General features: G+C 44.2%; 1 protein-coding gene across 1 annotated transcript in view; it reads right to left on the bottom strand.

Moving 5' to 3' along the window:
* Nucleotides 1-11550: 11550 nt before the first annotated feature.
* CA10 (carbonic anhydrase 10) overlaps nt 11551-26628 on the bottom strand; it is a 464685-nt gene continuing 449607 nt past the window's right edge. Inside the window, exons 8-10 of the mRNA XM_020280899.2 lie at nt 18174-18328; nt 16139-16313; nt 11551-14103 (exon numbers count right to left, since the gene is read on the bottom strand). Of these exons, the coding sequence (XP_020136488.1) occupies nt 14081-14103; nt 16139-16313; nt 18174-18328 (353 nt within the window). The 3' untranslated portion in view covers nt 11551-14080. The remainder of the gene's footprint in view (nt 14104-16138; nt 16314-18173; nt 18329-26628) is intronic.

The raw sequence follows: 26628 nt of genomic DNA, 5'->3' as shown, positions 1-26628 counted from the left end.
CAAGACTATTTTCATCTTCCTTCTGGTCACACAGGGAGACAACATTTCCCAGTTTCTTTTGCAGGTAGAGTGGGGCCATGTGACTGGATTCTGGCCAATAGGATGTGGCTGGAAATGACAAATGACATTTCCAGGCCTGGTCATGAAACCTCTTGAGTCCCTGTCCACAGGCTCTCTGGTTTTCCCATTTATGCAGCTAGAAGCAAAGGACTCTCTTCTTCAAAATAGATGGGAGTGACTACTATGATGGTTAATTTCAGGTGTCAGCTTGACTGAGTTAAGGAATCCCTAGAGAACTGGTAAAGCATTACTTCCGGGAGTGTCTGGTGTTTGCAGAGGAGCTTGGTGCTGGTGTGTGAGTTGGTGGGCTGAGTGGGGAAGATCTGCCCTGAATGTAGTGGGCACCATCCAGTTGGCTGGGGGCCCGGATAGAACAAAAAAGGAGAGAAAAGAATTTTCTTTTCTTTCTTTCCTGGAGCTGGACCCTCTCTCCCAGTGCCCATGGGACTCCAGCACTTAACACCAGCAGCCCTCTGGGTTCTCAGGCCTTTGGCTTCAAACTGAGAATCTTTACTATGTTAAGCCACTGAGATTTGGGGGTTGATTGTTACAGCATCAAGCATTAACCCCAGTAATTAACACGCTCTCTTTCTCCTACTCTGTAGCTGGATGCTGCCTAAAACTCTATCAGTGACACCCCAAATGTGTGCTTTATGTGCTGAGTGCTTACATGGAAGTACTCAGGGAAAATTTCTACTCATGTGTGGGAGCAGAGACCACCTGTATTTTGGCATTTTACTCTTAGAGAAAGATAAAAACGACACTTATCTAATTCTGACGCTGTGGCCAGTGCTATGCTAGGCATTTTTTAAAAAACATGCTAGGCATTGTCACACATGTTGATGCATTTTATCCTCTCAATGATCATAAGGGAAATACATTATTTATTATTTGTTATCCCTGTTTTGCATAAGAGGACACTGTGGCTCAAAGAAATTAACTTCCTCGTCATTGCACAGCTGGGGAGCTTTCAAGTTACTAATAATCTGGAAGGAAGCGGGGCCCTCGGATGAAACAATGCAAGAAAGACTTTCAAAGCAGCATATGAGGAAGAGCAAGGTGGTGTGAGGAAGGGGGCGTTACCTGCAACACGGAAGGGACCCAGAAGCAACAAGCTGTCAGGGTTCAGAAAGCTTCACCAAGTATCCTACAGAACATACGTGCGTTCTCACGGGGAGAGGGGGATTAAAAGGAGAACATAAGGTGACACCTTACCCATTTACATGAGGAAGCTGAGGCTCACAGAGGCGAACTGCCACATCCAGGTCACCTGGCCAGTGAGAGGAACACGGGGATTTGAGTCCATGTTCAATGCCCATTCTTGTTTTCGTCTATTGATATGTAAAGTGTTCAGTCTTTAAACAGAACTACTAGGATCGCTCTTGCTCCATTTTCTAAATAAGTCGCCACGTAGCCACATTTCAACATGAGGGAGCCAAGTGTGGGGGATGGGCCAGCACGTCTGGGAGGGGCAGCAGCTGGCACACAAAGTTCCCAGTGTTGACAAATCTCCCCGCTCAAATCAAGGTCTTACCTTCACTTTGCTTCTGCTAATATTTCTTTTTTGTCATAGTTCTAAGAACTATTGATATCAACCTATTAGTTTAATTCTTTTTTTCAAAAAAGAATTTTAATTTTATAGAATGTGTTTAAGGAGAGCCCAATTAGCTAAGTCTTTGATCTCAAATGTGGGCTGAAGTGTTGGAGTTTCTCGTTGGGGGCGTGATACTAGTTATTTCTTGAGGTTCCTAGGGTCACCAGATTTCTCATTTGCATTAAATTTTGCATCCTACTAAGCTTTCTATGGTGTCATCAGTTCTCCCCAACTTTGGCTTTTCTGGGAAGCCTGGGTTGTTTGCCACTTGAGTGGGGGGTAAGCTGTCTGAGTTCCTGGAACCGGGCCATTTCTACTGCTTTCTCTTGTGGCTTCCCAGTTTCCTCTTGAAAAGATTTATTATCCATTTTTCATTCTCTGCTTCACTTGCGTGTTTGACAGATCCTTAGCTATTTCCACACTGTGGATGCTGGGTTCTCGCTTAGTTACACTTCTCACTATAATTGGATTGGGTCTTTCTCATGCAAACTTCTCTTCTGAATAATTCTGTAGCAAGAGTCCAGAAGGTAGCCTGAATGGTTTGACAGTTGTTTTAATTCACTGGAAACAAAACAATTGCTCTGAGCTCTCATTCTCTGTTTATCTCGGATTGGGAAAGAAAACTAGAAGCGGCCTGGCGGAGCTGCCCACTCTTAGTTTAAACTGCTCGCGGGCAGGGGGCTCCAGTGCACGCTGCTGGGAGGGGGAGCTCGCTTCTCCTGCCCAAAGGACGGTAAGAAGCTGGGGTGAAACTCTTACTGGTCTCCCCAGTCCCAGAGTGACCCACATGTGAGGAGGACTCTGAAGTTTCAGGGACAGGGGAATGAGTACCGTGTAGTGTTGAACAATCTGAGAGACCTGGGTCTGAAACCTGTTCTGGCACTTACTAAGAGAGGAGGCTACTGGGAAAGTTACGTCAACACTCTGAACCTCTGTTTGGCTCACTGTGCTTGGGGACAAGAAGTATTTTTTAATCACAGAAGACTTTTGGAGGATTGGATAAAATAATGCAGGTAAATTGATGAGCATAATGTTTGACACATGGGAGGTTTTCAGTGACTAATGGACATTGCCATCCTTAGCTTTGGTTACTTATTTTTTTTTTTAAATTGAGGTAAAATTCACATAGCAGAAAGTTAATCATCTTAAAGTGAACAATTCAGTGGTATTTAGTACATTCTTAATGTGGTACAACCACTGCCTCTGTCTAGTTCCAAAATATTTTCATGACCCCAAAGAAATCCCCATATCTGTTAAGGATACAATATGCGGCCTTTTGTGTCTAACTTCTTTCACTTAGCATAACGTGTTTAGGTTCATCCCTGTTGTAGCATGTATAGGTGCCTCATTTCTTTTCATGGATGAATAATAGTCTGTTGTGTGGCTGTAGCATGTTTTGTTTATCCATTCACCCATCTAGGGACATTTGGGCTATTTCCACTTTTTGGTTGTTGCAAATAGTGCTGCTATGAACGTGCTTGTATGTGTCCTTATTTGAGTGCCTGTTTTTAATTCTTTGGGGTATATACTGGTTGCTGCTTTTAATTCATGTCTGTTGTGTTTTTTCTACCATGTTTTCTGAGCAGCACTGTGACAGAGTGGTGAGGGCTCTGGTGCCAGCTCTCTTCTTTGTACCTTCCTGGTTGAACCATATTGGTCAAGGGCTTGACCTCTTTGTACCTCTGTTTTCCCCTCAGTGAAATGGAGTCCGTAACAAAATGGTTCCTACCTTCTGGGAGGATTGCAATGAAGTGGTATCTGTGAAGCACATACTCTGTGTGTGATGAACATTAGCAGTCACTGTGACCCTCTCCTTTCAGTTCTTCCTTCCTGGAATCTCCTTTTAAACCCTCATTTGTTTCAGGATCTCTCATATATTTCCTGGAGCATCTGGTGGCTGAAGTGTCTTCCTGGGCAAGGTGGCTGAGCTACGGGGCTGTCCCTTTCACACACAGGGTCTTGGGAACCTGGAGGATCAGGTTCTCTGAAATAGGAGGAAGATAACAACTAGCTTTAGAGGCCTGGCCTTTGAGTTTATTCTCTCCTAAAGCTGCCTTATTCCCCTCCTCACCAGAATGCCTGGATTTGTGTCCAAGAGATGTGGCCAGACCCTGTATGGCTATGTCATCATGTTCCTGCTCAAGACTTACAATGGCTTCCTATTGTCTGTTATACCAAGACGACTCCTCCAAAACCTCATGAAGTAGGTAGCTCTCTCCACACTTCATTTCTTGCAAAGGGATGAGGGAGTTTCCTCTGTTTTTTTTTTTTTTTATGGATGAGGACTCTTAGACTCAGAGGCATAAGATAATTGTCCAATGTCATCAACACGTGAATTGTAGAGCTCAGATTGGAAAATACTAGCAGACCCAGGAGCACCTGTTCCTTCCGGTTTGCACACTGCAGCCCCTCTCTAGCCTCCTGGTACCAACCCCCCTGATTTTTCCTTAGTCTACTTTCCTCTGATCTGGACTAAGCCAGTGAATGCTCATCATGCCCGGAATACCTGCCAGGTGTGTTCTAGCCTCAGATCTTAGCCCCAGCTGCTCTGCTTATCTGGAATGCCATCCTGCCTCCCACCTATGCCAATCCTGCCACTTGGCAGCCCTAATTCAAATCCCTCTTTCTTCACTACACTTCCCACTGAGCTTTTCAATCAATACCTTATTCTTTGTTTCTGAATTTCCTCTCATTCTTAAAGTTGCTGTTCTCTGGGCCTCATCCAGCACAAGCAGAATCCTTGTGTGGATTACAAGAAGGCATTCATCCCTTCTAGGCTGATGAATTGCTAAGAGATGTCCCCAGCCTTCATCTCAGCTGGGCACTTTTGTACAGTGTGCAGATTGTATAAACACACTTGGCCGACTTGCCCATCTGACGACTTCAAAAATAATTGTTTTCTGAGTGTTAAACATTCCTAAGTCACATAGATGGCAAGAGTTCCATGTTCATTCATTGTCTCCCCAAACTAGATTTTCAGCTTTTGAGGGCAGGAACCATGACTTATCCCTCAATTTTCCCTACTGTTCCTGGTTCAGAGCCAGATGCTTAGTCTTTAGTGCCCAGTGAATGCAGTGACTTAGAGAACATGTTGTGTCAGCCCTCGGCCCTGAAGGGACCCAGCCAAAACTTGTACAGGTAAGAGCTGCCTGACATCCACAGGTGACCTGAGCCACACTGACCATCTCCCTATTTTGGGACACACCCATCATCCCTGTTCCTTCAGGCTGCTTCCTTTCTGGAGTGCTGGTTCCTTCCCTGTTCACCCGACCACACTTTGAGCTTTATTAGCTCAAATGCTATAGTTTGGGGAAGGCTTCATTCCTGGAAATCTTTATTAGAACCAATTTCTCCCTCCTACAATTCCCTAGGTTGTCTTTCCCTTCCAATCCCCCATTCTCAACTTTCAAAAGTGTTTCTTAAGATGTAGCTCATATTTTCATCTCCAAAATCTGTACCAGGGAGGTGTATTTCCTGAAATACGTCGGGGCCACATTGCCCCTTCCAAGTTCTTTGAGGACAGAACATGTGCCTGGCACACAGTAGGCTGTCACTCTGTGTCTGCTGAATCAGCATCCAGCAGGGGCCCTAGATATGCACGTTTTCCAGCAATGCATCTTCATTCTCTGCAGCAGAGGTATTTGCATCCCTTCCATTAGCACTACTGGACATCTGTTTAACATTTTCCCCATGCTTTTTCTCACTTCTTCCCTGATTTTGTTTCCACAGCCTGTTAGGATACGAGAAAAGAAATGATTATCTCCATTTCACTGAAGGCAGAAATATCTTACTGCCTGGTGACAGGGGTGAGGTTGCCACTCACTTGGGTGACCGCTTGGGCACACTGACAGTTTGGCTTTAGTTACCCTTGAAGTTCCCACCGAGTCTGAGCCAGGTCAAGAGACTGATGTGAGTGGGTGGGAGGGTTGAGAATCCCCAACAACTCTAGAAATCCTACTGCACATTGAGCGCCCCAAATCCGAAATCCAAAATGCTCCAAGATCTGAAACTTTTTTGAGCGGTGACAGGATGTTCAGAGGAAATGCTCATTGGAGCATTTTGTATTTTGGATTCCCAGATTTGGGATGCTCAACTGATATGTATTCTGCAAATATTCAAAAATCTGAAGCCTGACACACTTTAGCATTTCAGATAAGGAATAATCAGCCTGTATACATCTCACTGAATTCCTGTGGCAGAACCCAGCATCCTGGGCCCCTAAAGGAGTTGTTCTTTCTCTTATTGTCTCTTCATTCTGCCATTCTGCTGGAGTTTCCCTTCCAGCATCAGGTAACCTGTAAGTATTTGGAACTGTTTGGCAAATATTTTGGTGTCTTTGCAGATGGTAGGTAGAACCACTTGTGGCTTAAAAAAATATATATATTTAAAAAATCTTGATGGCATGGACTCACAGTCAGAGAGTCTCTTCTAATTGGCCTGCAGTTGGGAACCATTGGCAGATTGCTATACCTTGGGTCCAGTCTTAGTCCACTTGAGCTATTGTAACAAAACACCATAAACTAGGTGCTCTATAAACCACAGACATTTATTTCTCACAGTTTTGGAGCTTGGGTAGTCCAAGATCAAGGCAGATTCAGTGTCCAGTGAGGGCCTACCTTTTATAACAGCTTATAGATGGTGCCTTCTTGCTGTGTCCTCACGTGATAGAAGGGGCAAGGCATCTCTCTCAGGCCTCTCTTTTAAGGACACTGATCTCATGCATGAGGGCTCCACCCACATGGCCAAATCACCTTCCCAAGGCCACACTTTCTAATACCATCACCTTGGCGGTCAGAATTTCAACATAGGAATTTTGGGGGTGAATACATTCAGAACATAACAGGTCCAGTATACAGAATAGGGCTAAATGATGACAACCCCAAAGGGAAGAACCCCTCCATTCTGGCGCCACCTAAGAGCACATGAGACTTCTTGAGCATCAATCGGCCTTTGCTGTAACTCTCAGGTTCCAATACTCACCAGCTATATGATCTTGGGTGTGTATATTTGGTTCTCTGATTGTTAGCTTCTTTATCTATAAAATAAGGCCAAGAACTACTTGGCAGACTTGCTAGAAGCACCAAATAATATTAAAAAAAATGTAAAAGAACCCAGCACCGTACATGGAAAAGAATCAAATACCATCCCCCCCACCCCCCACATAGGAAAATTCTATGTATCAGCAATTTTTTTGAGTACCTACTATTTGCAAAGCATTATGCTACGATTTCTTTCTCTTTCTCTTCCTATGCACAGGAGGGGGAGATACAAAAATGAAGAGATCATCTCTGCCTTCAGGAAACTCCAAATTGGCATGTACAATCAGGAGACTATACAGCCTCATTAAGCTCTGCAGATATTATATATCTTTCTAATATAGAGCTGAATGAAGTATACCTTAATTAAAGATACGATCAATATGTTGTGTGAACTCAGAGGATGGAAGACGTCATTTTCCCTCAGGAGATCCAGGAAACCTGGGCTTTGAGCTGGGTCTATTTAGAAATGTGTAGTGTTTCCGCAGGTGAGAACGAACCGAAAAGAACAAGTGCCCATCAATCCAAGAAGGGATTAATAAAATGTGGTATATGTATACCATGGAGTACTATTCAGCTCTAAGAAACAACGGTGATATAGCACATCTTATATTTTCCTGGTTAGAGCTGGAACCCATACTAAGTGAAGTATCCCAAGAATGGAAAAACAAGCACCAGATATATTCTCCAGCAAACTGGTATTAACTGAGTAGCACCTAAGTGGTCACATAGGTACTACAGTAATAGGGTATTGGGCAGGTGGTAGGGGGAGGGGGCGGGTATATACATACATAATGAGTGAGATGTGCACCATCTAGGGGATGGTCATGATGGAGACTCAGACTTTTGGGGGGAGGGGGGAAATGGGCATTTATTGAAACCTTAAAATCTGTACCCCCATAATATGCCGAAATAAAAAAAAAAAAAAAAGAACATTCTGAGATGAGCGATGGCATGGAGTGAGAGCAGGAGGCTGGAAAGCTAGGGGGCTAGGGTGGCTGGCCCCTCATATGGGTGAGGAGGGCTGAGACATGAGTCTATGGGCCTCTGCTGAGGATCCATTAAGGAAGACTTTGCCTGCTTTGCTAAGGAATGGACCATTTAACCTGAAAACAACTGGAGACTGTTGAAAGTTTGAGTGTTGGGAGATGTGCTCTGGTTGGAGGTTTTGGATCACTGATCCCAGTGACGAGTTGGGAGCGGGATGGTGACATCTGGGTCAGGAGCTGACTCTCTATCCCTCCCTCCCACTCTGGGCCATGGCCAAGACCTTGGACACCTAATGAAGAGAGCTCAGGAAACTTACCTGGGTCCTGATTCCTACCTTCATTCTGGGTCTGGCATCCAGGTGCTGTCATCTTGCATTGCACCTGGAGTCTGTTTCTCCACCAGATCAGCATGGAGTGCTGCCCCTTGGATTTTCTGCTTAGTTTGTGTTTTGGTCTCCTCTCTGGAAAGTGTCTCAGATTGTCCTCCTCCCATTCAGCAGCCCAGCCTAAATTTCCTACAACCTTTATTCTGGGTGAACTCAGGTTCCCTTTATCTGAGACCAGAGTTTGGGTATTTTTACACTCTTGGCCCAGGGTCTTTCACTTGGCTGGAAGCTGGAGGCAGGAGGGCCTGTTGTGGTGGACATTGCTACAGCCCAGGCATGAGATGACAGGGCTCAGGGCTGGAGGGAAGGAGCACTGCATGGAAGAGACACTGTGCAATTAGAACTGACGGGGCCATAACTGGACTATGACTTTTAATTATGGACCCAGCTTATCTTCCTGAACTTCTGGTATCCTGACTCTGTTTGTTTTCTTTTGTTCATAATGATCTAAAGTTTTGGAAACTTTGCAATCTGAGTTATTAGGAGTGATGACCTGGGCTGGGTTTTGGAAGGCTGGTGCCAAGCTGTTATTTCAAACACTAATGCTGCTTTTACTTAAAAAGAGAGAGATTTGTCATTCAAACTCTGGACCTATTTATTGAAAATTGGGGAAGGAGAAAAAGGGTATTGGGGAACATTCTGAGGCCATCCCAAATAGTTAATATGCATAGGGGTTGGGATGTGATTCTGAAAAGGGAATACCCTCTAGATAACGCTGGCCCCTGGGCTCCCACGGAGGCACCTCCAAGGCGAGCCTTCCTCTAAGAAGGTCATTTTAGACGAAAATTTTGCTGTATGTTGAAATCATCTGCAGATCTTTACAAAACCATGAAGACTGGCTGCTGCCCCCAGGTATTCTGACTCGAGTAGAATACATACAACCTGGGCTTTGGGATTTTTAAAACTTCCTAGGAGATTTATTATTCTGGTAACTTTTATTGAGGTATGATTTAGTCGTGCATATTTAATGTATACATCTTGATGAGTTTGAAGATGAGTATGCATCCTCGAAACCGTCACCATTAACAATGCCATAAACTTAACCATCACCTCTAAAAGTTTCCCCCTCCCTCTTTCTTATGATAAGACCATTTAGCATAAGATCTAGGCTCTTAGTTTTTAATATACAATTTTTCAGTATATTTAAAATAAATATACTTAAATAAAAGATAGTATCGTTAACTACAGGCATTACGCTGTACAGTAGATCTCTAGCACATACTACTCATCTTGCATAACTGGAACTGTGTACCTTTTGACCAAGACCACCTTGATTCCCTCTCCTCTCAAGCCCCTGGAAACTGCCATTTTACTTATTACTTCTAAGAGTTTGACTGTTTCAGATTTCTAATATGAGTGGGATCGTGTAGTATTTGTTATTCTATGTCTGGCTTAGTTCATTTAGCACCCCTACAAGGCAGTAGCAAAAACCTCCCAAGTAATCCAATGAAAAAACTGGGCGAAAGGCATGAATAGTCATTTCTCTGAAGGAAACATATGAATGGCCAACAGGCATATGGAAAGGTGCTCAGTATCACTGATCATCAGGGAGATGCCAATCAAACCCACAATGAAGTATCACTTCACACTTGTTAGGATGGCTACTATCAAGAAAACACAAGATAGGCCAGTGAAGTGGCTTATGGCTGTAGTCCCACCATTTAGGGAGGCTGAGGTGAGAGGACTGCTTAAGGCCAGGAGTTTGAGACCAGCCTGAGCAACATAGCGAGACCCCATCTCTATGAAAAATAGAAGAATTTTAGCCAGGCATAGTGGTGCATGCCTGTAGTCCCAGCTACTCGGGAGGCTGAGGTAGGAGGATTGCTTGAACCTGAGAGTTGGAGGTTACAATGAACTATGATGACACCACTGCACTCTAGCCCAGGCAACAGAGTGAGACCCTGTCTGAGAAACAAAAGATAACAAATGTTAGTGAAGATGTGTACACTACTGTTGGAAATATAAATTGGTATGATCCAGCAATCTCGCTTCTGGGTATATACCCAAAAGAATTGCAACCAAGGTTGCAAAGAGAGATCTGCACTCCTGTGTTTGTCGTAATATTATTTTCAATAGCAATGACATGGAAAAAAACCTAAATGTCCACTGATAGGTGAATGGATAAAGAAAATGTAATATAGATATAAAATGGAATATTATTCAGCCTTAAAAAAGAAGGAAATTCTGCCATTTGCTACAACATGGCTGAACTTAGAGGACATTATGCTAAGAAGATTCTAATATGTAGCAAAGTCAGAACTTCTTCACTAGGAAGTAGTAGGGATGAGCATTTGATTTGCAGTGGTTCTTATGAGTGTGCATCGAAATTGCCTGGGGGGCTGTTAAAACACAGATGGCTGAGTCTCACCTCCAGAGTGTCAGTAAGTCTACAGTGGGTCCAAGGATTTGCATTCTAACCAACGATGCTGCTGGTCGGGGCCACACTTCGAGAACAACTGACTGGCTTAGAAGAGTTGGGTCTGGCTTTACCACTTATGAACTATGTGACCCTGAGTCCGCTACCTCATCTTTAAGAAGCCCAGTTTCTTCATTTATAACGTGGGGACAGCAGTGATGATTACTTCCTATGGGTCACTGTGTGGGTGAAATGAGATGATATTTGCAAGCTGCTTAGCACAGGGCCTGGGTCACAGGAAATGTGCCACCCATGGTGGATTTTATGAGTGTGTTTCCTTGGCTGGGGTCCTGGCAGATCTTATGTTCAGTCGTGCCAGTTGGTGAATAATAGTCAAGTGGATTACTGCTCTTGGAGTTCCCACTTCTAGGATTTCTGGAATAGGAAAACTGGGATACTCTGATGCACTGCAGGTGTCCTGTGGTCCAGCAGGAAGGGTCCACCCTGGAAGGGTTGGCATGTGTGGATTGGCCGTCATCAATCGTATGCTTCAGCACCGTGTGGGTGGGATGGGCTGTGTCTGAGGACTGCTCTCCCGCCCACATTCCAGGTTATTCTCACACTGTCCTGCGCTACATTCTAGACACATTTAGGGCAGCGAGTCGTGGTTGTCCTGACGTTACCATGGAAACCAAACTGCTACAGAGGGACCCGGACCCTAAAAATGGTCTTGGAAACCTCAAAATGGGTCCCCAAGAGGGGGCTGTGGATTTCCATACTATGTTTTCTCTTTTTCTCATTCAGTTTGCTCAGAACTCTCCAGTGTGTATGTTTACCTCCCTCCCTCATTTCGCTGAAGAGGGAAGTGGGGCTCAGCGTGTGTCCCCGATTTCCTTCCCAGGATGGAAGGGAGGCCCGTGTTGGCTCAGGGAGGCTCTGACAGGCAAACCTGGCCAGCTGGTCCCACTACAGGGCACAATGGCACTGCCGCCTGCCCCTTCCCGAGCACCCACGGGGTGGAAAATATCAATATATTTTGTTTCTTGATGTCTTCACCAGACCAAGTCTCAGGAGCTTTTTGGTACATTGAAAACTACTACTACTTCCTTTTTTTTTTTTTTTAAAGAGAGATTCTAATCGATCTCATCATTATTACTCCCACGTGATTTGAGGACAAAGTGTCCATGGTTCCACTTTATAGTTTGGGAAACCCAGTGAGTGCGGAGAAGGGTCATTTAGGACTGGACCAGGAGGGAGACAGGGGCCACTTGGCTCCATTTCAAGTTCTGTTTGGCCAAAGGGAAACTCTTCCCATGTCCAGGGACTCCAGGGGTAAGAGCCTGGGGTTTCCTTTGTTCTCACTGGACTAAAGAACCGAATGACAGAGTGGAAAGGCCCTGGGAGATAAGATAAGGACTCAGTCCCAGGGAGGGGAGCTGACTTGCCCAAAGTCACAGAGGATGCTGGTAATAGAACAAGACCTAGGAACCCAGTCCCCTGCCTGCCTTCCTCACCTGTGCTCTGTCCTCTCTTCCTTAATACATCTTAGGCATTGATCTGTGTGCTGTCTGCTGGGTACCTGTTGCTTTTGCTTGAAATTCATCTGGTGTCTCTGTAAAGGAAGGTTGTAGTGTGATTCAGATCAACTTCTAACAGGGAGGCCACACAAATGCTTTTAGGTACCATATCTAGAACAGTCGGTGCAGGTATTGTGCTAGCTGCTTTAAGTAGCTGCATAGTATTTATGCCTCATAACTCATGGAGGAAGTTATTAGCATCCCCAATGCATAGATCAGAGAAGTAATGCAATTTGCCTAGGGTCACACAGCAGGCGATTGGTAGAGTGAAATTAATTTGCCATCCACATTCTTCACCTGTTACACTGTATCACTGGCTGCCATTGCAGGCTAAGGAACAATCTAACTCAGAGGAAGCGGCAAGCCACACAAAGATTACCACCAGCCCACCCTAAACTTTTGTAAGTATTTGGCTTTCTGAAATAACTGGGTGTTTGAATTTTTCCTTGTCAATATACCTAGTCACTAGGTGGGATTTTTGGATAACTTGTGAATGCTTCCATTTGCACAACTCTACCTGTGCTTTCCTCCTTTCTAGCGAGTGTGAAGGAAAAGAGAGATGAAAGTTATTTTTAATTTGACCACTGAACAAACATCCAGGTCTTCCCTTCCAGCAGCTCAGCCTATATGTTTTCTCGACAGGGTATTAATTACCTGGCTCTGGCATGGCCAGGCAGGCTGTTCTGGCAGCTCTGGCTGCTCTCCCAGCCCCGAACGCAATTGCTCCTGGACCCAGCAGGACACAGAGACTTCAGCAGGGAGCCGCCTCCTTCTCAATAAACTCAGACATGGGTACTGGGTAACTTGTTAAACACATTTATTGATTTCTTGACAGTAACCAAACACAGTGAGTGACCATTATAAACAAGAAAAGAAAGGCATTCGTTTGTACTTTGTGAAATCTGGCTGTACCTGGAGAGAAAAGACACCCCTTTTCCCAGGAATTTACAAGGCAAAGTTCATTCCTTCACGGGGAGCATCACAGGGGGGGATGGCAGTTTTGAAATGCAAGAGATCTGTTGCCTGTTATCGCAGGCTGAAGCTCACCTCTTGTGAATGATCGAGCCATGGAGTGGAATTTAAGTTATACTTGCTTAGCAAATGCATTCCTGATTGCCACAAACTCGCTAAAGAACAGAAACAAAACAAAACCAAACAACCTGGCTGCAAATGAACAAAACATGTAGATGAAGGAATAAGTGAAATCAAAGAATGCAGTTGCATGGAGCCAGGGCTTAGCCTGTAAGGAAGGAGAACAGACCAAAGCCAGAAAAATGAAATTAAGTCGTTAAACACATTTATTGAGCTGTTAACAATAACCAAACACAATGTATGACCTTCAGAAAACAAGAAACAGCAAATGGATCAATTCTGATCTTGGCAAATCCTACTACAGATATGTGACAAAGAGGGAAATAATTCCATTTCTTTATAGTCTGTGGTGATATATATACACAATGTGTAGCTCTTCAATGTCTGTCCTTTTTTTTTTTTTCTTTTTAAATTGTTGAGTAAACAGAAGAATCATAATCTAGAAATAAGTGTCCTTGGTCAACTTTGTCCTGGCTCCCCTGTTGCCAGCACCCTCAGAGGGTCTTAGGACACTATCTGAGATGACTTGATGCAAAGTCCGTTTGATGCTGTCAGAGCTGTTTTCTCCTCTCTCTCTTTTGGAAGAATTGTGTATGTACAAAGGCTGAAAAGTCTCATTGAGTCGATTTATTAGTTCAGGAAAACAGTATCAAAATTGTAATCAGGTTAACAGGTTATTTTCTTCTAAGACCTTTTATGAATGAGCTTTTTGTTTCTGAAACTTGACTTCCCATCACAGAGGTTGTATGAATGTGTATGTGTGTAGGTTTGTTTGCGTGTGTGTGTGTATGTGCAAGTGTTTGTGAGTGTAAGGGATGTATTCCTCTGCCATGGTTTTGTGGACACTTTTAATGAAGAAAGGGCCAATCCAAAGAGTGAACGAGGCTTGGGGGGAGGAAGGAGAGAGAAGCAGGAAGGGGGACATTCTAGGTAACGTCAATTCACAGTTGTAGCATTTCACTGAGGTGGCATTCTTCTTGGCTTTGTTCCCTACTTGAGGAGCCATTCATTTACTGGAAAGAGAGAGAGAAAGAAAAAAACCACACACATACACACATAACACAAAACAAGCCACACTGAATTAATTTGCACGAAATTTTGGGGGAATTCCTCTAAAGGGGGAGGGGCAGTTTTGTCAATGCCTGTTTGTTTATATGCATCCCAACTACCCCCTTCCAATTTTCCATGATCCTCTAGGTCTCTGCTGTCCAACATGGTGGCCACTAGCCACATCGGCCTCTATAAATCTTAATTAAAATTAAAAAGGTAGGTGCCTCATTATATGAGTCACATTTCAAATGTTCAATAGCCATCTGTGGTAAGTAGCTATTGTGTTGGACAATGCAGATATAGAACGTCCCCATCACCACAGAAAGTTCTGGTGGATGACACTGCTTTAGGCCAGGGATGGGCAAACAACAGCCCCCAGGCCAAATGCAGCATGCTACCTGCTTTTGTAAATTAAGTTTTATTGGAACACAGTCATGCCCCTTCATTGACATATTGTCTAGGGCTGATACAGCCATAGACAATATGTAAATGAAACGGAGTGAAACAGACTATACGGCCTTAAAGCCGAAAATATCTACGCTGAGGCCCTTTGCAGAAAGTGTGCCAACCCTGCTGTGGACCGTAAGCTCATATGGCTAGGGGGTCACATCTGTCTTCATCACCACTGTCTCCCCATCACCCGGCTCAGCGCCTGGCACATAGTAGGTGCACAATACATGAGTGTTGAATACAAAGTAGAATCGATGAATGAGATGGGCATTTATTTTTCTGGTGGTTTTGGCTGGAAGAGAGCAAAAAAAATGTGTAGTTTGGGTACTCTGTGTGTGTGTCTCAGAGAGAAAAAAGACAAGGACATGAAGGCAGTAGGAGAGAAGTGGGGGACTCGGGCAGTGGGGGAGGCTGCTTCTGAAAGCCCTGTGGTAACAGGCACAGCCCCCACGTTTGGGGAGCCCTGCAAAGGGCTTCTCCACCCAGGCACTCGACTGCCTCAGGCAACAAGGAGCGGGTGGGATAGGGACCGTCATGAAGAAGCCAGGTCTAGAGGGGTAAGTGATTTGGCTGAGTTTGCACGGCTTGTTAGAACCAGGCTGGGAACTCCGGTGTCCTGATTCCCGGTCCAGGGCATCTCCAGACCCTGTCCTGCCTCCAACTTCCTTTCTACGGTGAGGGTTTGCCACGATGATCAACAGATATTTACTCAGTGTGAGGAAGGGAAGAGGGAGGGCTGGGTGTGGACCGGTGAGTTACAGGATGCAGAAGTCCTCTTAAATGTCCCTTTTAGTGGGAATGATAATCATTTCTAGGGACATAGCACTGGACAAAGAGAGGTTCACACACATTATCTCGTTGGATCCTAATGGCCGGGCATTTACAGTATTTTGTATTTCACCTTCTAGGGGAAAGGTGGTCCATCTGGCACATAACTAAAAGCTCTAATGCTTCTTGCTGTCTTGTTCTAACAGATAGCCTTGGGAAAAATCAGCCTTTCTGGGCTTTTCTGAAAATGACAATAAAAAAGACTGTCTTGCCTGAATCAGAGGGGGTTTAAAGGTTTGGTATATGTGAGATAGATACCTATAGCACATATTTTAAACCCTCATAGATATAAATATCTATGTATAGATATAGGTAACTTCACATAGACACCTATATCACATATATCAAATCTTTAAACCTTTATATAGACATCTATATATGTATATATACAGATATCTTCATTCATGTAAATATATCACATATATCAACTTTTAAAGCTTTGTACATTAATATATAGATATCTACATATATGTATATATAGATGTCATCATTTACATAGATATCTATATCACATATATTAAACCTTTAAACCTTCATCATCTTCTATATATTACACATGGGCTTTACCAACAGAGAAAAGCACCACGTAAATGGTGTTCTTATTGTCGTTTATCATCACGATTCCTATAACGGGAGCCAACACCAGGCCTTTAAGAACAGGTGTAATCAGAAGACTGAGCCCTGGCCTGGCCCCTCGGCTCGAAGAGGCACGGCACCCACCTCTATACTGAAGCTTCTGGGCTCGGTTGTTTGGACAGTCCTTCCCCTGTAAACTGAAGTTGATGTTGGTGCGGATGCATCGGTTGTTGAGTGGCTGGACGGGCCTGAAGTTGTCGCTCATGCTCAGAAAGATCTGAGATGGCTGATTCTGGCTGAGCAGGCGTAAGGAATGCATCTGAGAAGAGAGAGGGAGGGAGAGAGGGAGAAATAGCTGTGAGATCCAACCATCCTCTTACTGCAGTAGGGAAGAAGTAAGACCAAGTAGGCCGTGGCCAGCCCAGACGGTACCAGCTGTCTGGGGAAAGGGCATGAGCCCCCCAGAGCGCCTTTTCCCATGGGCTCAGTTGAGCTGAAGGCCCACTCATGCCTCCACGCATGGAGTGAGCCTTGCTTCTAGCCCATATATGTCTCTAAATAAGTCATTTACTCTTTCTCACCCTCAAATGCACCATCTGTTAAAGGAAGAAATCTGGCTACAGGTTCTCTAGGGGTCCTCCTTTCTCTGACACCTGTGGTTCAGCATTCCGACTCCCTCGTGGTATTGCCTAGACCATAGTGAGTGTTCCAGGGGCAGAGCTAAATGAAACTGGACCAGTTTGGTTCCTTTTCTGTGAGTATCAGAGCCAGGTAGCTGGACTATGATGTCTGTAACCACGTCCTGCCATGGGGCTGTGGAGAGAAAGCAGATGGTCTCTACTAAGAGGGAAGAATGAAGCAAAGGTGCAGTTAGAAGGAGGGCTTCTGGGATTCTGATTCCAGTGAGTTCCTGACATTAATTCTGATTTTGAATTGCACAAGACACTCTTATAGCTCTTGAATAAATCCTTCTTCTAAGCTTAAGCTATCAGCAGGGGGTTACTGTTGCTTGTCACTCAAGGAGTCCCAATCAATACAGAGAGAACCAGGGACTTGAAACTGTGTCGGGCTGTGAACACGTGCTCTGTTAAGGAGGTAGCCTTCTGCTGCTCCTACTCATCTTTTCCTGTTCGTGTGTATAGACTCGCACAACCATAGAGTGTCGGAGCTGGAACAAACTCATGTAACTATCCCCTCATTATAAAGAGGAGGGGTATTCATTTCACAGAAGTGGGGTGACAGTCCTAACGCATACAATGAGCCATTTCGCAAAGCTGGTGCAGGAGGAAAGATCTGAGGAATACTAACCCTGGGAGAGGATACCAAAAAAATTCCATGTTCAAATACATTCGTGAAATACTACATATCACATCACCTCCTCTGGGAGATGGACATGTGTATTCTCATTTAAAAAGACCCCGAGAAATCCCTCAATACTGAAATCTATTTAACTTTTCTAAAACCCAACTTTTTCAAACATGTTTGACCACATTCTCCACTTTGCTCATTTGCTTTTTGAATGCTATATCTGTAGAGCACAGTCTGAGAACTCACCTGGCTGTTTTCCCTCACTCAGACAGATGGGATGTTTCTCTAATGAGTTCATGCTAAGCCTTTCAGATGCTGGCTCTTTAAACACAGGTGTATGGGGTGAATTGTGGACCCCCGAATTCATAAGCTGAAGGCACTGGTAACCTCTAGCACCTCACTTGAGAATATGACTTTATTTGGAAACAGGGTCATTGCAGATGTGATTGGTGAAGTTAAGAATACTGGGGTGAGCTCTAATCCAATATATCTGGTATCCTTATAAAAAGGGGAAATTTGGACACAGAGACTCAGACACAGGGAGAATGCTACATAAAGATAAAAGTAGAGATTGGAATGATGCTTCTACAAGCCAAGGACCCCCAAAGATTGCCAGCAGAAGCTAGGAGAGAGGCATGAATGGAACAGAGTGTTCCTCACATCCCTCAGAAGGAACCAACCCTGCTGACACCTTGATTTTGGACTTCTAGCCTCCGGAACTACGAGGCAGTAAGTTTCTGTTGTTTAAGCCATTCAGTTTGTGGTACTTTGTTAGAGTGGTCCTGGGAAACCTATACAATATGCACTCCATAACCTAGTGATTTTTCACATCATTCCTCCCCATTAGCTAAAGGACCACAGAGCAACTCACCTGCATCCTGGTTATATAGACAGGTTTGTTCATTATTATCCAACTTGCCGTCTCATAGCAGGGTGGGATAGTCATCGACCCATCGTAAGTAATGAAACTAGAGGTCTCTGGGTATAGTTCCTCTATATTAAGTCCCTGTAGTAAATATGCATCATCTGGAGAAGAAAATAAGAAAGACTTAAGAATTAGGTTTCCTAAGAAAGTGCTGGCATTGCTGATGTATATATTTTTTCTTTTTTAATTCCAGAAGACTGTACCTAGAAGATTGTACTGTCAGGATAAGCTGCAGTGACAAACAGCTTCCCATCCCCCCAGATATCAGTCATTTTATTTATTTTTAATTGACAAATAACAATTGTACGTATTCAGTGGGTACACAGTGATGTTTCGATACATGTAATGTCTAGTGATCAGATTTGGGCAATTAGCACATGCATCTCATCAATCATGTCAAATGACAAAGGTTTATTTCTTGCTCACATCCGTGTCCCTTCCAAGTTGGCTGTCCACACTTGGGGACCTAGGCTCTTAGGCAGCCACTGTCTGGGCCTTTGTGAATCACAGTGACAGAAAGGAAAAGTAAGCATGGTGAAACCTATGTTGGCTCTTCAAGCTTCCATCCCAGGCGTGGCACATGTCACTTCTGCTTACATGTTGGTAGCCAAAGAAGGCACGTGGTAAAGGCTGATTTCCTCCCGCAGGATGGGGCCCTGACTATTGGGGAACTCTGAGTGATGGTCTCCTATAGGGACTGTCTGGGGAGTCCTTGGTATGGTCTCTGAGACCTGGACCCCCCTAGGCATTATGGGTATGATGAAATGGGCAATTGAAGGCTTTAGGACTTGTTGAAGTTACCTGGTCACCGTTCTCATTTGTTAACATTGTTTTATTAAAAGAACATTAAGAAAATACTTCTAAAACAAAATATAAGTTGGGGCAAATCCTACCATGACATTGATTGGTTTAACAATTCATTTCATTTTTTGTGTATCTTTTCTATTTCCTACCCATGTGTATAGCCTTTTCTCTTACATCTGTTTGAGGTATTCATGCTCATCTTTGTTTTTTTTTTTTTTTTTTTTGAGACAGAGTCTGTCTGTGTTGCCCAGGCTAGAGTGCTGTGGCGTCAGCCTAGCTCACAGCAACCTCAAACTCCTGGGCTCAAGCGATCCTCCTGCCTCAGCCTCTTGAGTAGCTGGGACTGCAGGCATGCGCCACCATGCCCGGCTAATTTTTTCTAAATATTTTTTAGCTGTCCAAGTAATTTCTATTTTTAGTAGAGGTGGGGTCTTGCTCTTGCTCAGGCTGGTCTCAAACTCCTGAGCTCAGACGATCCACCTGCCTCAGCCTCCCAGAGTGCTAGGATTACAGGCATGAGCCACTGCACCTGGCCTCATATCTTTTATTTTAAATATAAATATAAATATGAGTTTGTCAATAATAAAAATGACAAAAGTATATATTAGACTTTATGGAAAAAAGAGAAAAAATAACAATTAGAATTATCTAAAATAATTACTATTAGCATTTTGGTATATTTCCTTTTAATTTGTTTAATTCAACACATTGGTTATATTTTTATAAAATAGTAATAGTTTTCAAATCTCAATAATTTTTTTTAAAAAACTGGATAAATTGCCATGAATCTCTCAATCTCCTCCTCTCCCCATGATCTCTCTTCCTTTCTTCTAGTTGCTGCTTCTGGCTTCCAAAACACCATAATTAGGATGTCTATTTTTCTACACATTCCTTCCCAGGTTCTGTTGTTGACTCCTGATCTTCCACCTGCTGCTTTCAGTGATTCAGTTCCCCAAGGATGAGTCCAGAGGTCTCTTCTTTTCTCACTCCGTGCGCTCATCCGAGGGTAGCCCATCTACATCCATGCCTTCGATCGCTCCCTGTGCCCCAGTGAGTCCAGATCTATGTCTCCAGAAGTATTGCATCCCCTGGTGTGCCATGAGCACCCACCGCCACAGCCAGTCCAGGAGGCCTCGAGAACGCATGGCAGGGAACCAACCCGTGGCTGGCAGAGTGATAAGACTGGCTTCCCAGCGCCCCTAGATTCACGTATGTTCTCTCATCCTTGTGTCTAACTCCCAGTGGGAAACAACTAACTCTTCAGGGGTTGATGTGATCTCTCAAGGTCAGCATTGTACATATGTAATGGTAAAGAAGGACATTTTCATATAGGTGCAATCTCACAGTGACCCAGGGAGATGGGTCAGGCAGATAGCAATATCCTCATTGTCAAGAAACTGGAGATCAGAGAGGCAAAGTAACCTGCCCAAGGTCACAGAGCTAGCTGGTGACTGCAGAGTGGGAACTGGGAACTCAGCTCTCCTGACCTCCAGACCAAGGTCATTCATTTGTTCAACAAATATTCACTAAGCACCCCTTTATGCTGGACATAGGGTTAAGCTCTGAGGATAGGGCAATAAACAAGATGGGTACAGTACCTTCCTTCAGTGTAGTTGGGGAGAGAGAGAGAGCAAATGGCAAAATAAATACATGCAGGCTATGATGGCAGGTGATAAGTGCACGTTGACTGGCCTGTATTTACTTATGTATTAATGCTGCTAATCTATTTTCCTGGGCAAAGACACTCTCCCTCTGTTTCTTCCTCTAGAAATTGCTCATTCAGCTTTCTCTCATAAGAGCTATCTTTGTCAAGGGAGGTTTAGCTTCAGTATTCCTTTGCCTGTCAATTAAATTATGAACAAATCAACTGGACCAGTGGTTTGGAATGATGTAAATAAAACCACTATTTTGCCTGCTCCATTCAAAACTGACCCTCCCGGCCTCCCTCTCCCCTCCAGGGCTCTGTCCCTCCAAAGCCCAATGGGGTAGAGAGCTTGGTCGCACTGGATTTGGAGACCAACCCTAAGAGGAAGGACTTTCTTCCCCTTCCCATTGAAATGTTTCTCCTTTCCATCAAAACCCCAAGGAACCAGGACATACTCAGCTCAAGCGAGGAGGAGTAATTGGAACATGGCCTGTGTGGTCAGATGCTGCCATGACAAAGCCACAGTGCCCCAAGTGCATGCCAAGGAGACTGTCGTGGGGACCAGGTGCCAACACAGTATGTTTACATCAGGTATTCCTATTTGACTGTTTCTTATGCCCCTCATATTTCTCAGGTACTAAGCCAGGTATAGGTGAACAGGACATAATTAAAAAAATACAGGAGTCACAGAGACAATGACATAAATCTGCACTGGGCCCAGACAGAGACTGTCAGTTCTGCTTGGGGTGGGGAGGACTCAGGGCAGGAGGAATGGAGGAGCGGCCCTGAACTGCATCTTAAACAACAGGAGGTGATGGATGTGTGGCTGGCAGGGGGCGTCAAGGGCACTGTGGACAGAGCCATGCTTGAGAAAGAGTCAAGGAAACAGCAGAAGAAAGGGCAGGTGCCCAACGTGTGCTTGGGGAGGGAGGGAGTGTGAGATGCAGGGGGAGGGACATCGTGAGGAATGTGGCTGGCAGGGTCAGCGCAGACCACGCCCGCAGGCCCTCCTCTGCATCGCTGGGAGTTTGGGGTTCCTCCTGGAGGCAATGTGGAACCACTGAAGGGTTTGAAGCCGGGGAGTAGCACGATCGGATTTGCACTTAATGAGGCTTGCCCTGATGGTGGTTTGGCCTGAAGATTAACATATGGAATGAGAGAAGGAAGCATTCGGCACATTTTTATTAAAGGTCAATGTGATTTGTTTAACCAAGCTTGCACGAAGAGCACAGTGGGTACTCTAGCGTGCTGTTATTATTGTACTTTATTTTATTTGGGGCGGTGGGGAGGAGAGAACGAAAGAGGCAGTGGAAGGAGAGGCTTTCCAGGCATGACTGGAGTAAAGAAAAAGAACATTTATGTTGCTCTGAAACTATAACCAGCCTCTGTGTTGTGGCCACATTTGAGGAAAGGATCGGGGGAAAGGGGCAAGCGTATGCTCATGGATTTATTCGGCACAGCAGGATAACAAGGTGTCTCCAAAACGCTGTAGCACTGATACCCCAGACCCTATCCGCTGTGGCCCCGCGGAACATTCCTCTTTGCTTCCTCTGGATGATGGTACAGCCACCTGAAGACACAAGCACCTTTTGCCCTCCTGAGCTCCTCATTTCCCACTGTGTTCTTCCCACCGTTCTTGTTCGTGCTCATACTTTATCTTTTGCTCTTTTTGTAACCTTCCACTATGGAACTTGGAGAGACCCAGTGTGAGGAGTGCAAGCTTTGGACTAGACCTGGGTTTGAGTGCTGACTTTGGCTCACTGTCCACGTGACCTTGGACCCACAGGTTCCCATCTGAGCCTCAGTTTCCACGTCTGTACTATGCAGATGGCTGACTACTTGGCTCACAGGGTTGTTTGAGGAACAAATGGGATCATGCTTTTCAAGTGTCTAGCACTAGGTGCAGACCAGGTAAGTACTCCGCAGTGCTGGGTGGTATTTGAGGTCACCTTCTCTCTACTTGGGGTGTCCTTGCCCACCTTCTGGGAGAGCCACTGCTATTCCTGAGGACTCCCTGGCTTTCCCAGCTGGGTTAGTGTCCCCCGCTTTCACTACATTTACTGAATTAGCTTGCCAATAATCATTTACTTATTTGACCGTTGCCACCAAGCTATGAGCGTTCACGGTAAGGCTTTGCATCTTATATCTCTGAACCCCAAGCCCCAACAGAGTGGGCACTCAGTAAACACTGGTTGAATAAATGAAATGGTGTCTGCCCAGAAGCTCTACCTGTTGGCAGTGATGGGCAGACCCCCAGGGAGGAAGAGGCAACATCATCTATGAGGTGATGTGGAAACATCTCCGACGCTCCAGTCAGTACCATTAGCTTAAGTACACGCTGCCTGCCATCTTCCCCATACATAGCACACCCAACACATCAGGGTGAGACTGCTTGCCCTGTTGCCATCACCATGAGGCATTAGCATGCTTCTGCACTAAACACACCTCTACCTTCATATTTACATTGCTGAAGTCAGTGTGCATTTAACATGTAACATTTGTCCTCGTGGTTCATCATGTTGCTTCAAAGGCTATCAAGTCAGGTTTTTTTTTTTAGGTATTGGGATTTGAGAACCACAGGCTACTTTTTTGCATCTTCTTTTTTCCCCCATTGAAGCTTGGTTGGTATGTTTGGTAAGACAGAGGGCAGTGGAACCCAAGAAAAGAATACAGGTAAACCCAGACATTTTCAGCTCCAGTGTCAAGGCACATGGGGGTGTTTTCCATTGTTAACCTGAAACTAATTACTACCCGCAAACTATCTTGTCCGTGCAGTGGCCAGCAAAATAACCATTTTTGTGTGTGTGCATATCAGTGCTACCATCTGGGTGTTGTAGACAGAAAGGAAATTGAGAATAAATGCACTGGGAGGTAGATTCCCCTCTCTACAGCCATGTGAGTTTATTCATTAGTAACAATGGTAAAGATCTAGAGGAGTTCATAGTTATTTGTGAACAGAGAGACACAAATTTGGGGTACAGCTCAGAGGCCAATGGGGTGATCATGCATGTCTCTGCTTGCTTTAAGGATATTTATTAAGAGGAAGTGATGGCAGAAGTTCAAATAAATTTTCATGGATATTTTTCTAAGAAGGTTCTCTCCCTCTTTCTCACCCATCTATCTACCTGTCATATGAGAAAATAGCTTATGGAGGGCAAAGCCCTGGTCTTCAATTTAAGAGTCTTAATTCAGTCTAAGTCCTCGCTGTGGCTTTGCCAGTAACTTACTATTTTTTCCTGGATAAGTCCTGTAACCTCTTACATCTTCAGGTATTAAAAAATCCTATAGATCCAAAAACATCTTTCACCATAAAAACAAGCGTATATAGCTAAATTTATCTTAGGGCAATTTTTTGAGATGACAGTGTTGTAATTTTTATGTGTTGGCTATATCTTTATAGTACAGGAAGACCCCTTGGATAATCAATAAGTGTAGAATGTTTGTGTACAGTTTATAGCCCAATTTTATTCTCTCAAATGACTGCAGCAATTGACAGCTGTACCTTTAATTTTATGAGGTATTCTTGCCAAAGCTGTGATTTATCTTATACTGAGTTCTTAGCCATGGTTACAACTCCCAAGTTGACTTTTTTTTAAAGAGAAGCACATTATGATGAAATGCCTAGGACTGCACGGTATGGGGAATCTTTCCCTTAGTCTGAGCTTCCATGGCAGGCTCTGTTAAATGCATCATGCTTACTCATGCAGACCACTGAGACTGAACATTGCCCTGCTTCTTGCTTACAAAGTTTGGTTCGAAGAGAACTATTCCAATGAGAAAAAGGCACAGCAGTTACAGAGATCAATACTGGACTTGTTCCTGATCGATATGGAACTATTTGGCAATTTTCTCATAGAGAATGACATTTCCACTTGTAATCTGAGGCAAATTCAACCGAAATGAAAAAAGGCAATTGCTAAAGGATAGCGTAATATGATTTTTCATTTTACATAAACAATAAACGAATAAAGGGGCCCTGAGAACGGGATTCGTGGCGGTAATCTGCTCCCTTTCCGTTCCTCGCTGATGTGAGTAACTGCTTAGATTGCCACGTGGGACGTGGAGTGAGCTGCGTTTCCAAAGCTGTGCCTTTGAAGTGAAAGCACAAGTTCAATTAAGCATAGAGAAAGGCACCGGGAGCAACGTGCTTAAACCCCTTGATGATACTTCATCACGTTTAACACCATGTCCCTCCGAGGAGTGGCGCAGAAAACACTTCCCGAAGAACTGAGAAGTATCAGGCAGTTCCAAGTTGGTCTGTCTTTGCCTACTCATTCATCTTTTAGTGGAAAGGTTGGAGGGGCCTAAAGCAAAGTTATAAACGGGTGAGACTGAAAAAAGGTGCTTTCAGAGGCTTGGGCCATGTGTCAGAACACCATGTTTAAAAGGTCTCCCCCAAAGGCCTTTATTTGCTTGGAGAAAAATGTAGGAAGACAACAGCCACACCTTTTTAAATTTGGAGTTTGTGAGCCTTTGGATTCTTACTGGACTGTAGCTCCCTGTCGTATTTACTGTCCATGACATGAATGGGGCATGTGAAATGGAAGGGAAATGAAGCCACTGAAATACTGCGCTGTCCCAGGATGTTGGAAGAAAGTGCTCATTTATATGCAATGTCCTAATAACTACTCCCTCTTACCCATTTAAGTGCTCTTTGCACTCCATTAGTTACTAGTTTTGCCACTTGAAAGTAGTATAAAATCTCTTTTTAAAAAATAATGCTAGCTCAATGAAATCAAATGGATACTAAAATGACACTGTTACCTTTTATGTAATCGGGGGTTTGTTAATTAATTAATGCGAACTAATGAACACAAGGAAAACAGAAAGGTATTAGCATTATTCCAATATCCTGTGTTAAAAAATTAAAACACTGCAAGTAAACTACCAATATCTCCTCCTGAAAATCCATTCAGAAAATCTATTCTTCAATGTCGTGATTGCAGTCTTGACCCTCAATCTGTTGAAGGGGAATTTAATAAAATGGATTTTCTTTAGAAGACTTTCTAAATTCAGCCTGAAATTAATTCAGGCTGGTCTTTTCCACTGTTGGTCCTGGTTCGCGAGAGCGTTCTGTAAGTCTGATTGCAGACGTGTGATATCTAAGCTTCCAAGGAAAGTAGCAGAATCTCATTAAGTCATCATCACCCACTGCATGGATGTAAGCACAGGACTGGGCTTCATCTTAAGTAAGCAAATTCTGTTGTCTGTGTGTTCTATATGGTATTCACCTTTGATATAATTTTTATTTGGCATCATGGTGACCTGCTTCCTGCCTTTCAGAATGCTGGATTTGACAGCCATGCACCTCAGGACAACTCAGGAATACACATGTCTATTCGGCACCTAATTTATAACAGTTATTGTCCAGGAGACTGTCTTGCTTTATTCACTCTACAGCTCTCTCTCAGTCTCAATATCCTCATCTTACTGACGAGGGGATTGTCTCTTAGAGCTGTGAAGAAGCTTGCCAGGAGTCACACAACAGAGGAGTGGCAGGGCCGGGATAGCGGCTCTACTTTGTAGATCCGCTTTGTTTCATCTCTCTTCGCTAGAATGCACTTGCTTCTCGTGAGTAGGGTGGCCTTCGCTACCAGGGCGTTTGGCTTCCAAAATTCCCAGTCATCTTGGTGAGAGTCTCCTTCTTTCTTCCTTATATGGATTCTCTGGCATTGATTTTCTTAACTGGTTCAAAAGAATGATCTTGCACAATTCCCTTTTTTCCTGATCATCCATTCTGGGCCCAGTCTTACAAGCCAGGCAAATGGACTGTGTCTGTCCCAGCTGCCATTTTGTACTGCCATCTTGCACTTCCAGGAGTGTCCTCCCTCGCTGCCTTGGCTAGCAGATGAGACAGCCACGCAGGAGCTTCCTCCAGGGTGGGCTTTTCAAGATATCGTTAGAAGTGCTTTTCAATCCTAAGTTGTGGAGATTTGAGTTGCTCTTTCCAAA

The sequence above is a fragment of the Microcebus murinus genome, chromosome 18 (assembly GCF_040939455.1).
Source record: "Microcebus murinus isolate Inina chromosome 18, M.murinus_Inina_mat1.0, whole genome shotgun sequence".
In the NCBI taxonomy this organism is placed as follows: domain Eukaryota; kingdom Metazoa; phylum Chordata; class Mammalia; order Primates; family Cheirogaleidae; genus Microcebus; species Microcebus murinus.
Note: the sequence above shows the minus strand (reverse complement) of the source record. Positions and strands in the feature narration are given on the sequence as shown.